Source organism: Notothenia coriiceps, unplaced genomic scaffold (assembly GCF_000735185.1).
Source record: "Notothenia coriiceps isolate Sejong01 unplaced genomic scaffold, NC01 NC01_scaffold00010727, whole genome shotgun sequence".
Classification (NCBI taxonomy): Eukaryota; Metazoa; Chordata; class Actinopteri; order Perciformes; family Nototheniidae; genus Notothenia; species Notothenia coriiceps.
The window spans coordinates 36,388-50,167 of NW_011343428.1; the positions used below are offsets into that span (position 1 = coordinate 36,388).

Here is a 13,780-nt window from a genome sequence, read left to right on the forward strand (position 1 = left end):
TGGCGCTTACTCCTGCAGATAAACATACATGTTTTTTTTTATCTGTGTGTGTGTGTGTCAGGGTATATGCAGGAATCCTGAAGTCAAATTTAATACCTTTTAAGACCTTTTTTAAGACCCTTTCCATACATTTTAAGACCTCATCGCAACTTTGAGTTCTAACCGGTTACATTGGCAACACACTTTACTATATTGATTGTAAGATAGCAAAACTAAACAGAGTGCAGACAGACTACTGAAGCCTCCTTTCCACATGAACTTCAACCTCTCTGTGAAGGTCAGGTTTAATGCAGAATGCTGCTTTTTTGCTTCTGTAGACTCTGTGCTCTTTCATTCCAGTAAAACTCCTCAGAAACCANGGTGTGTGTGTGTGTGTGTGTGTGTGTGTGTGTTACCCGCTGGATGAGGTACTGGCCAGTGATCGTCTGAGGCTGACTGGCTGGTTGACAGACTGGTTCAGATCGTAGGCCAGATGACCCTGGAGCTCCCCCATAGAGAAACTAGGTCCAACTCCTGTGACTACTGGAGCTACACATACATACACACACACACACACACACACACACACACACACACACACACACACACACACACACACACACACACACACACACACACACACACACACACACACACACACACACACACACACACACACCAACATTGAATATCAGTTCATCTGCTCTCTTTTTATATTGCATTTTCTTGCTTTTCTCCCTCCTTGTTTGAGTGTGTAACAAATCAAATGTTCATTATCCAGATAAGAAATATAATTAGACAAAAACTCAGATTAAGGCTGCACAATTAATAGAATTGATATCGATATATAAAAATGGACAAGTGCAATGTCCAAAATATCAGAAAGCGCAATATTTGTTCGCAAATATTTGTTTGTGGATGACACTTACTTCTTGATACCTGGACGAGCTCAGTGACACTGAATACTCCTGATGTCACAAAACTGTCCTGGAACTCTGGACCCTCTGTGGAAACAAAGCAGCATTTAGACACGTATGATGTTTCAATTATCTCGCTATGCACAATATATTCTTTGAAACAAATGTAATAGTATTTAGAAAAACCATATGACAATCCAACTGCAGTGGTCCTTACAGGAACTATTGTATCATAGTTACGGCAAATGTCTGCATAACTGATGGTTCTATCATCTGACACCTGTGCATAGACTTCTGACTGTCTTTTTATGTGTCAGACAGGTGGAGGTGGAAGAAGAACTGAGATCCTTTACTTAAGCAAAAGTAGAAATACTTTGGTTTTAAAATATAATATGATCCATTTCAGAATCTGATCTAAAAGGTACAGAAGTATTCTGTAATCATTTTAGAGACTTCAGAAAATACACAAATGATATTTACATTTCACCATTGGTCTTGTGTAAAAAAGGACCAACATAACATAACCTTTTGGGTAACCAGGTGTACTGCTATTTCTGTATTAATTAAGAGCCTCAACATTACCCATGGTGGTGGTCCGGCTGTCCTCCTGATCAGAACCCACTCCTGTTCGACTGGGACTGCTGCTCTGCTCTGCTTCTGGAGAGAGAGAGAGATTTCACTTATTTAAACACTTTAAGGTAACGATAAATCAGCTACCATATTAACAGTCAGAAAGAAAGATATTTAAATAGGCATCAATAGTGAAGGACACTGCCCCTCATCTATCCAGATTTAATTTGGATTAGATTAGATATACTTAATTGATCCCAGACTGGGAAATTGTTTAAAATGTTAGCCAGTATGTCTTCTTGTCTCAAGAATTTAGCCACTGACAGTGCTAATGGGGGGATGTCTGTCCTAAACGTTTGAATCTTTAACTGCAGTCTCCGGTTGTGAGAGAAAATTGTACATTGCGTTGTTATGCTCTGTCACAGACAAAACTTGTGATTAGCATGTGTGCAATTTTAAATACCCCATGATGACAAACATCTCTACACCGCACACATACGCCTGCAATTAACAACAGTGACAATCCAACATACAATCCTTGCACTTGCATTCTTGGCAGTCTACTGGTACATTTAGGCATACCATGTGCAGGACCGGGACGTGTAAAGAAGCTCCACAGTCTGACAATGTGTATGGACCTGGGGCCCTTCCTTAACAACAGTTACAGTGCAGCAGCAGCAGCAGGCAGACTCTGCTGATGGATGCATATAAACAGTGTCCTGCTAATCAAGTGTTGTACACACTGTATGCCAGTAGAGGGCAGGGCATAACAATACATTAAGAATAGATCATTGTCAGGGTGGACATTTTGACAGCTGTAAAACCTGCAAAAGCATTATTATTGGCTACTTTCAGTGAAAGTTTGTGGGACATCTCTAAGCGGTTGACGAATAAGAGCAGACCGGGATCTGGTTTCAGACAGAGGGTGAAAAGAAAAAAGTATGAGAAAATAAATGCCTTTTTGAACATTGAACCATGTTAACATGTCGCAGATGAAGCACAAAATACAAATATAAACCCTAAAATAAGCTTTATAGGGCCCCTTTACGATTAAGGCTAGTATGTTTATAGTATATTACAGACAGCACAAATATATCTAAAATAAACCAAAGGGAAAAGAAAACAATTCAGATAGAAGGTAGTTGTAAAAACAGTTGCATTCTGCAAGAGTTGCAGAACTATACAAATCAAATGTTGTTAAAAGACATCTGGAAAAGCAGCTGTAAACATTAAGGTTTTTAGACTTGATTTCAAAAGAAAAGAGCTTGAGGCGGAATTCAGATATTCTGGAAGTTTATTCCAGATCTGTTGAGTATAGAAACTCAAAGCTGCCTCTGCGCGTCAGGTTCTGACCCTGTCCCTGATGATCACATACATACATTTATACACTGATGAACATGTCACACATGTATTGTGATACTCTAAGCCAGTGCAGAGATCTGTGAACTGGCGGGACGTGTTCTACTCTTTTTGTTTAAGTCTGTAAAGACATAGTTGCAGTGATCAAGTCTACTTAAGGCAAAGTCATTTATCAAAGTCTTGCTGAGTATAATTATGTATAGTTATGTTAAGATATTTTGGTGATATCTGATTACCTTGTGACCCTTTGTCAAAAAAAAGTTTTCCTTTTTGGTATCTTCAATATAAACATGGAAGAAAATGGCTAGAAATCATTGGAATATCATTGAGTTGTCCTTTAGAAGTTACTGTCACCAATATGTAGAACACATAGTCTAAATACCAACCTACTTTACAACTGCACCACACTCACATCTTCTAACTCTGCCGACACAATATGTGCAGACTTCCATGAGCCGAGCATGGGAGCACACTGGTTTCCACCATAAGTAGAGCAAGTGTTGAGGGAATGTGCATGAATGCTCTTTCAAACCCAGAACCAATCAGCATTCCTTTGGTTCAGAAAGGTCTGGTATCTTCCGACCGCTATTCCGTTCAGTCATATAAGCTGGAGTTGTGTCTGTGCAAGGTTACACTGCAGAGTGACACTCCTTCGGCTCCTGAAGCCACAATATACAAACCAGATGTGAACGCTGCGTTCTTTCTCTGTGTTTGAACTCGTAGCTGCATTAACCATATTTATACAAGTGGTATCAACCGACCAATGAGAAAGAGCAGCAGCTACGAGTATCATTTAAAACATTCGCAGGCCTTGAAGGATTTCTTAGAGCCATGCCATGCCATAAAGAAGCTTCTGAGAGATTCTCTGCGTATGAACTCAGATATGGACAATCGTGGCTCCAAGAGGGTGATTATCATAGAGAGCTAATAAAAAAACAGATCTCATGACAATAAACATAAAACTGCTGGCTAGAAATCAGGGAAAAATGGCTTGGATTTCCTGGTCCCAGATGGATAAATCCTCATCTTATTCTTTCTACAAAAGTGTCTGACGCTCAATACAGCATTTGGTTCCAGACTCAAATATCTCAACAACTATTTAAGTAGATGTTTAGAGCCACAGAATAATCGCAAATCTGTTTTTCTCCATGAACAATCATGTCCTTGAACCTTTCATCAGCTTTCTTTTTGCGCCACCTTAAGGATAGTATATCTTATTAACCGATTGCTGCTTTCTGAACACATTCATGTTCACGTTCACCTCCCCAGAGGAGGAACTCTGTTTTTTGAGGATCTTCTCCAGTCCAAACCAAAAGTGTAGGGAGGTGGTCTTGCACCTCAGAGGAGATGGGGGTTTATGTTCTGAGTCCACTTCATAGTTAGTTAAACTAAAAAAATGTCCAACTCAATAATGACGTAGATTTAGTCAAAAGACATCTGATTAAGAGTTCAACGACACTGAAGCTTCTCCATATCCTCATGGTCTAACATAAACGTGTCCCTGAAAGCTGTTGAAGGGGTCCTCTTCCTCTTTTTTGTTTGCACTCCTCCTGTCATGCGTCTGCTGCCTCTCCTCTTGTTTGTGCTCTCAGCTCCGAGATGTGGAGTTTAGCCTTAAATACCCTTTCTTGGTTCAACAATGACATAATATAATGTATGTGTTTTGCTTTCTGTCTGGATTCTTCACTGCCCTTCTTACTCTGGCAGTGAAATCTCAGTGTCCTAGCATCCGTAAAGCAGTGGGCTTATCTATCAAAAATGAAAATTATAGGCCTTTTTTGCAATGGCTCAGGTGCCATCAGGGAACACACTTCAATAATCAATCCACACTTCAGGCTAACTGGTGACCAAGAACTTCTTCGACACCTGTAAAGAATGATGAAAGCATAAATACCAGTGTACAGGAAATTCTGCATCTAATTTATACTCTAGCAACTGCTGATAACACAAAAGAAAAGCAGTGATGACCTTCCTACAGAGTCTGACTCTCCATATGTACACTATGGCTATAAGCCTGCCATAGTCCACGTATCTCAGGCAGCACCCTCCTCCTCCTCCTCCACTAGCTGCATCCTGTGCTAAGAGCCGCCCAGGAAGATAGTGATTGGTCTAAAGAAATACAGACAGCTCCAGTGTTTTCCCTGTAGCAGAGTGATAATGTGTGGGTCCAAACCTCCAGAGCACAACCCACTGATGTAACAGAATGTAAAGGTGGAGGTAATGTTATACATCTCTTTTGTATGTGTTGTTTTTTTGTTAATTGATTAATCTAAAACTCTGGAATGGTCTAAGTTATATTTGAGAAATCTGTTGCACTAATCCCTATGTTATTATATTATTCTTACGTGTATGTCTAGTGCATGTAAACAGATGTATTGTAATGACACAAATTCATATTTATATAATTATTTGCTTTTCACTTTGTATTATTTTTGAAATGTTAACACTGCCCAAAAGCAACTGAGCAACCCCTCCCAGTTTTTCCAGCCTGTGCTAAATGTGTTTTTAATATGGGAGGGCTATTTAAGAGAATGTGAGTCTCCTGCACTAAAGACACATTATCAATGAGGTTTGTTGCCTTATTGCTGTAGTTACAAGTCTACTTTGCTGAAAATCTATGATATGGCTTCTGAAACCAAGCACAGCTTCTTATCAGCATTGAAAGAGCGGCAATTAAAAACATTTATGTTGGTTAGGAAAATTCTACACACAAGAACACAAACATTCAAATTAACAGGGACCCCAATAGCGTCCCAGGGGGTCTCTCTCTTTAAGTTACAAGAAGACAGCACATAACACAATCCATAACACAAGAGCCCAGAGCGTATGTCTGAACAAAGACAGGTCATAATTTCCCCATCCAGCCAGATGTCTCATAATATCCTAATTTGCCACGAAAGACTGCAGGATGTGGGTGTCATACATATTTTGACTTTCTCTTCTACATAGGAAAGTTATTTTTGGAACAATGTTGTACAGTGAGTTCCCAGTAAGGTGTTATAATACGGCTAGAGTTCACTTTTACTGTGTTTGATCAGTCCAACCATTGCTGCATCGGGAAAGTATATTTTACATAAAGCCAACAAGTTTTATCTTACTACACTATATATTGCATGCTTCGGTAGTATATATGTACATGTAATGGTACAATTGTATTACACAATTATTTCTACACTATATCCTGCAATTATCTTTACTACATTTTCTGGTAATCTTTTAATACACTGTATTCTTAAATGATCTTGACTACATTTTACTACACTATATACTGCATGCATCTACACTACATATACTTGTAATATGATACCACAACATATACTGCATGTATATGTACATCATGTACTGGTACTATTTTACTTCACTTTATACTACATTACTGACTAACTGACATTATGTTAATCTAACAAAGTTTTGTTCCGTATCCATTGAGATTTATACTTTTTTTTTCAAATGTCGGACTAGTGCTACAAAGTTTAAGCAGATTCTAAGCCTACACTTACATACAAACATGGGAGCATTTTTGTTTGGCTGTATTTAATTTAGAGAGCCATTTTGGGATCAGAATATGTCTTAACAAAAGAAGATGGATAGCACAGTCTGCTGAAAATGTGTGTAGGTTCATACCTCTCTCCTGTACGTAGTAAGCGAGGTAGAGGTCCAGCTCTTTGACAGAGACAGCGATGTGTCTGGGCTGGACGCAGAGGATTGGGTTGGAGCAATGGCCTCCCTTAACCAGCCGCTCTCCGTCTGTGCTTTCCAACGGGATCCCTTTAAACAGGATGACCATCACCAGGTCCAACCTCCAAACCTTTGGAAAGACAACCCATCAGTACTGAAAGAAAACTGCAGGCTGGGTGTAGCAGTGGAGTAAAGCATGCTGGATCGCTCTAAACGTGGACTATACTGCTCATCATATGTTTGACTGTGAATGTATTATTTAATTATATGTCAGAAAAGAGGATGATGTCATTTACAGAAGGATACATGAAGACACTTGTGTTTGTGTGTGAGACCTTGAAGCTGACACATATGTCTGTAATATGGATATAGGGAACATGAGGAAAACCTGACAAACAGCTAACCATTATCCTTAAATGGTTTGAACTATGTAAAAATGTTCAGACAGTGTAATACAATGTTGGACATTTTAGAGAACTATGTGGGAATTGTCAAAACAAGATTACATTGTAACCGTTTATTATAAGGGTACCATGATTTTCATGTCCACCTTATTATAGCCGCGGCTGGTTTTGAAATCTGTGGGAGGTGACACATATCCCTTAATAAATACCACTCATGTGTTTGCATGCTATTTGTGCATACAGATGGTTTATACATTGGCCCCAGATGTCTTTCCTTAATAATAAATCAATGACATGGTGTGTTACAGACTCAGACACTAACAGTGAAACATTCAAACACACTTTAATCTCAATCATAAACGTTTGAGCAGTGCTTTACACATATTGCTCCAATTAGCTCACTGTTTAATGCCATATTGAAAAATAAACCCCTTATTCTAAAACATCAAACATATGGGAAATTCTACCTTTATGACACAAACATCTTGTTGATAAAACCATTATGATTTAACCCTTTTTACTATCGATATCATTAGAGAAAGCTCATGTAGCCTGTCTTCGGGCCAAAGAAGAAAAAAACAATGCATAGTTGAGGTTCGATTGCATTTACCAACCATACAGAATTGAAATACTAATTCAGTTTACCTTGTCAGCTTGTCGGAGACAGTCTATGCGTCTCATTTTGCCTTTCTGGTCCGGATTGGACAGGACACAGCACGCAGCTTTCTTCCCAGTGATTGACAGGACAAAGTCTTCTCTGCATTCAGGTCTAATGTCCTTTCTGAGCTTTGCCAAAAGACGGCTGGCCCACTTCTGTTTCACCTACGATCGCAATGACATTGTAAAAGCAGTCAATACAAATAACTGAACAAAAGAAAGGTTTTCCATGAATCCGTAATTATCACATTTCTACTATCCATCCCACCTCTGCCTTCTCCCCCAGCAGTTCGTCTTTCACTGCTCTCTCCTCTTCTTTAGTCATCCTTTTTTCATGCTTTTTGAAGTACTTCCTTTTTCTGGCCTGGAGGTTGAACCATGTGTAGGCAAAGGCACGGACCTGGGGCAGCAGAGCCTCAATGAACGGATGGAACTCATCCTACGTGACAGATAAAGATACACACTCAACACACACACAATAATCAGAACATATAGCAGGAGTGCAGCATTCTCCAGGTCAACTGAATCACCCTTTCCTTTCTGACGTTGTCATGATCAATTCTCATAGAACTGTGGATGCTTTAATTGGACTTTATTCTGAGCCATTTTAGGATCATAAAAGCATAATGGGTGAATAATTAAAACCAAAAAGATTGAAGTTGATAAACCGTGAGAACTGAACATCCCGATTCTGAAGACTATTAGAAGCTTCACAATATGCAAGTGGACTTTATTCAATGTAAATGTTAATGTCTGCTGTTGATCCATACTGTAGTGAGGGCTGCTGGGGTTTACTATTTTGAACACAAACTGCTCTACCTGCTGAGTGTAGTGACAGTGTAGTGTCGGAGGGAAACACACAATCCAAAACAATAAGCTAATGCAGATCGAACATCAATAAAGGGATTTTAATTAACAAAAGATTTGAACTTTCTTCAACTTACTCTAAAAATAACACAACTTAGTCAATAATTCAGCAGTATTTTTGCGGCATAATTCCAAGAGGAGCTAGACTCCCTCCTATGTAAAATCCTTGAAACTGGCCCTCTGCTTCTCAGAGACTCCAAAATCTAGACGGAGAATCAGATAACTTATTACTTTTGCTTACCTACGTTGTACTCTTACTGACTCCATCCCCACCTACTCACAAATTGGCAACCACTTTGAACTCATATTCACCAGGATTAGCTCTATTTCTAACCTTTCTGTAACCCCGCTTCACATCTCTGATACATTTTTCATATCCTACTCTATCCCCTTATCCAAAACTGATAACCAAATCTCTTCTAATACTGTACCTGTTCGCCGCATGCCCCCCGACACTAGCGCAGACACTCTCCTCTCCACTCCACTGTGCTCCTCTCTGGATTCTCTCTGTCCTCTCACCTCACGGAAGGTTTGACAGTTCCCTCCGGCTCCCTGGTTGACTGTGCGTGCTGACAAGGCATCTGATGACCTCATTTACTTCTCAATCTTTTCTCTTCTCTTCCACTCTTTCTATCTCTGCAGCAAAAACACTTTCTTTCAATCTAAATTCAACCCTTTTTTAAGCCGTTTTCAATTGCTTTGAAAAAAGATACAGAAGATGACCTTGCTACCAAAGAAACCCAGGTTAACCCTTCGGAATTCAAATAATACAGACCTGTTTTTCATCCTCCATTTCTTTATAAAACATTTGATTGCATTGTCATTAATCAACTATCTTTTCACCTTTATCAGAACAACCTTCTTGATCTGCAGCAGTCTGTTTTCAAGGCAGGATAATCAACTGAGACTGCCCTCCTAGCATCACTGAGTTACCCCTTTGTTGTCATTCTTCTGGACCTCTCTGCTGTGTTTACAACAGTGAACCACCATATCCTCATTTATACTCTCCAAGAACTGGAAGTCTCAGGTAGTTTCCCTGCTCACATCTCACTTCAGAGACCACAACTACAGGGTAACTTGGAAAGTGTCAGAATCTTTTAAAGTCAACACTGGGGTCCCTCAGGGCACCATCCTGGGACCCATTTTATTTGTTCTACACCAATTCACTAGGCTTTGGCATTCACTCTCCTGGCTTATCCCATTACAATGAGGCAGATGAGAATCAATTGACTACGTAATTTTCCCGGTCAGAACCCCAGGGGACTGCTCGAATCACTGCTCCTCTTGGTGACATATCTCAGTGGATGCCAGTACACAGTTTGATCTGAACTTCTTGAACAAAACCCAACTGATTTTCCTACCAGGGAAAAGTTTTCACATCAAAAATCCTTCTTATTAACATTGACACCTCTGTGGTTTCTCCGACTCAGACTATAAGGAATCTGGGTGTGACACTGGACGACCAACTGTTTTCACTGCCAACATCCCAGCAACAACACGCTCCTGCAGACACACTTACTCTTGCTTTCTTGGCTCCAAAATGGTGGACTGAGCTCTTCAGTGATATCAGAACAGTGAAATTCCCACCTGTTTTGAATGCGAATGAATAAATAAATAAAAACTTCCATTTGTGTATAGCACTTTGTTGTTGATTGGAAAATAATGCCCAAGCACTTAAAAAAAGTTTGGTATATTTTAAGCTAATGTACTCGCAAGATTCTTTTTGTTCTGAATTGGTATCCTCATGGTTGATTGAAATTCAATAAAAAAAATTCCGTCTCATTGTGTCGTATACACTGGAGTAATCAAAACAACAATTGATTTATTAATAAACCAAAACCGTATCTAACATTGCATTTCTGTGTGCTGCTTTGACTAATCATTTTCATAATTTCCCAAGTCTAACCATAACCATAGCTCATAATTAGTGTGGCTCCAACACAGTAACAGCCTAATAAATTATTATTTGTTGAAACTATGCATATGACTGTAGTTTGGACTGAAAATAATCAATTTGCATGTTCGTTTTTGGATACAAATATTTAGTTAACTTTATCATTAAATAGTTAAAACTTTTAGCTTAGTATAATTGAATCTCGATTTTCTGTAGTGTTTGTAATTATTTAGTCATACGCTTATCAGAAGACTAGCTCTGTATTGTTAAATTGGAAATCCGGAGGAGGTTGTAGAGGGGAGGAGGAAGCTATCCTGCAGATAATTATTAACTGCATACATATTTACGGTATATACATGTCTGTGTTCACTGAATAAACCTTCTCTGGACTTGCACATAGACACGTATATACCGTAAATATGTATGCATATTAATAATTATCTTCACTCAGTAAATATGTAAACTCACATACCTTTACATAAAACTATTATTTTTATTTAGATTGTATAATGTACTATTTATATATTGTATATGTATTGTATATTGTGTGTCTGATCTACACTGTTCTGAAATGTGTAAAATGATAGGACTGGGTCCAGAGCATAAAGAAGTCTGTTTCCAAACAGTTTGATATGTCACTACATTACATTCCAAACAGAGGTGATAAGGTAGGCCACTCTTAGTGTCAGGTCACCACAAACATAGGAAAAAACATTCACACACACCACAAAAGACACACAGTGACTAACACAGTGTAGAGTAGCTAATAAACCAGCAGGCCTGCTGCACTTATTTCACTGTCTGCCCTGTTCTGCAAACCGACAGCAGCTAGGCATTGTTGAACACGATAACTGTCATGAAATAGTTGTTCCTATACTTTGCATTATCAAATCAACACAGCTTCATAGTTGTAATCAAATAATGTAGGGCGGCGCAGTTTTACCTGAGACAGAGAGAGGGGAGAAAACATCATGTTGATGAGGAGCAGCGGATCAGAGCACAAACATCCCGAGGCTCGCCATTTGTGTGCGCCGCGGCAGAGGCATCAGCGGCGGGCAGCAGCAGCGGGCTACCCCCGGCTCTGCGCTTCCTGCCCTCCTCCCCTGGCTCTCCTCTCTCCCCACATATGAGCGGGCTCTGTTCGCCTCGGATGACTCTGCCGCGTTAACTCCAGAAATGATGACACGCCAGAAAAGTTGAGGCTCCGGAAAAGGCTCCGCAGGGAGAAACACACCGAGAGAAAGTTCTGAATTATAATCACTGCGCGGAGAGCACAGCCGGAGGGGCACCGGAGCACGGGGACGGTGTCATTTCGAGAGGGAGGGAGATGAGGGGGCGAAGAATAAAAGAAAGAGAAGTGAAATGACGTTATGAATTCAGCCCATCCCAAAAGACGGGCTTAAAGCCGCAGCAGCTGCAACACAGCACTCAGTTTATGTGGACCCGCTAAACATGCACTTCACACACAATGTACACAGTGTACACACTACTATACAGTCACACAGAGGAAACTGATACACGCACAGTTTACATGAGGACACCAGTCTATGGAGGACACGCTTTATAGTCAGTGTACAACATCACTACACACAGTTTACATGAGTATCCGCTTTACATGCACTACTACAGTGATGGAAGCAGTAGGCTCAGGTCTTTGAATTAAGTAAAAGTACCTATACCAATTTAAAAAAAAGTCTGTTATAGGTTAAATTCCTGCATACATAATCTTCCATGAGTAAAAGTATTTTATTTCTTCAAAATACACTTAAAGTCGAAAAAGTACTTGTTATACAAAATGGCCATCATATATATTGAATTATTGCAATAATAACACATGAATATGTTCATCAGAGCTGGTAAAGGTGGTTATTTTCATTATTTGATATACTGCAAAAATATTTTAACCTAGTTATATGAAAATGTTTATTTATTCATGGTTTATATTTTGCTGTCTAAAGTTGCTATATAGCAACTAAATCCTTCAGATAAATGTAAAGAGTTAAAAGTACAATATTTACTTCTTAAATGTAGAGTTAAACCATACATTTGTTAATACAAGTACAGCAAAATTGCAGCAGTACTTGAGAAAATGTACTTTGTTACAGTCCCACAGGGGACTCTGATACACACTGTAGGGTTACCACAACCCGAGGCTCTCAGATCATGTTTAAATGTTTTCTTCTGAAAAACATCATACAATTGAGGGTCATGGTGCTTCTAACACCCAGTGCTGGAATTCACATTCACATAAGTACAGTAAAAATCATTTTAGAATTTGCTGGGGAGTAATTGTGTCTTAACTTCGGTCGGGTAATCCAATTCTACTCCACTATTTTTCAGAGTGATGTATTTCCTCTGCCCTACAATATGTTGCTAGTTGTACTTGTAAATTAAGTTTTGCATCTAAAATATGCGACTCATTGTATAAATAAACTAAACATGAAAACATACATAATTATTATATAATTATGTAACACTCATAATGTGCATGTTTCTGCTCTAAATACTTTTCAGTTTAAAAACATTTTTATAATAACATTTGTGCACCTTTTACAATTTTTATTCCCAAACAGAGACTTGCAAATAAGTATTTCTGCAGTGTGAAACTGTAATCAAAGTTCATCAAAAGATCTGAATATTTTCTCATGAATTTATTTCAGAATCGCACACAGGTACAATTACAATGAAATGAAACACATGCTCTTCATTTGGCAAAGTATGAAGGAATTCAGCTGACATGTAACTAATATATTTAGTACATAGGGACATAATAAATAAGGCTATTTAGTTGATTAATGGTAAGCTGAGCTACAATCTAATATCCAGAATTAACCTAATTCTCTGTTTATGGATGGATTTGTATTAATGATGCATGTCATATGGAGAACTAATTTAACTTATTTATCGTCTATATGACTCCCTGCAGTTGAAATACAGACCTTGTTTACCATAAGACATTATTTTTATGATAAAATGTTTTTGTTTTTTTAAAACATATAGCCTAGTATCAGTCTTTCATCTCATTACTCTTATTGTCATAATTTATTGCTGGTGTTGCTGTTTTAAAAGGAGTAATGTATGACCCTTCAACTGGAGCAGCATTATTAATCTACCAACTGTCACATGATCGAGCAGTCTCATATCATTTCAGCCTGTTGGGCTCTCAAACTGTGTTCAGGAGAATTTCTCCACAGCAGTCAATCAAAAAAGCTAAAGTCTATCCTGAAATGTAATGTGTCATGTATCGACTGCTTTCTTCTCTACAGTGGCCTCTGAGCTGTTGTCTAGTGGCTCACATCCCAACTAAACTCGAGTGTTTCTCTGTGTTCACCCCAGCGGCTCTCTGCCCCAGCTGTTTCCCGGGACAGGAGGCCCTCTGCCGGCCTGTCATTCTAACTCAGCCCGCTGGCTCTAACTGCGGCCATTTTCTGCTGACTAACACACACACACACACA

General features: G+C 39.0%; 1 protein-coding gene across 7 annotated transcripts in view; it reads right to left on the bottom strand.

Annotated features, from left to right (window-relative positions):
- The window catches only part of nfic (nuclear factor I/C), a 28,037-nt gene that overhangs the window by 12,805 nt on the left and 1,452 nt on the right, over positions 1 to 13,780 (bottom strand). For 4 of the 7 annotated variants that reach the window (XM_010771914.1, XM_010771916.1, XM_010771918.1 and 1 more), the window contains exons 2-7: positions 7,833 to 8,003; positions 7,553 to 7,729; positions 6,450 to 6,633; positions 1,479 to 1,553; positions 909 to 983; positions 396 to 528 (exon numbers count right to left, since the gene is read on the bottom strand). In XM_010771914.1, coding sequence (XP_010770216.1) covers positions 396 to 528; positions 909 to 983; positions 1,479 to 1,553; positions 6,450 to 6,633; positions 7,553 to 7,729; positions 7,833 to 8,003 — 815 coding nt within the window. Of the gene's footprint in view, positions 1 to 395; positions 529 to 908; positions 984 to 1,478; positions 1,554 to 6,449; positions 6,634 to 7,552; positions 7,730 to 7,832; positions 8,004 to 11,268; positions 11,676 to 13,780 lie in introns of those variants that run through there. The other 3 variants (XM_010771919.1, XM_010771917.1, XM_010771920.1) reach the window with 2 other exon arrangements.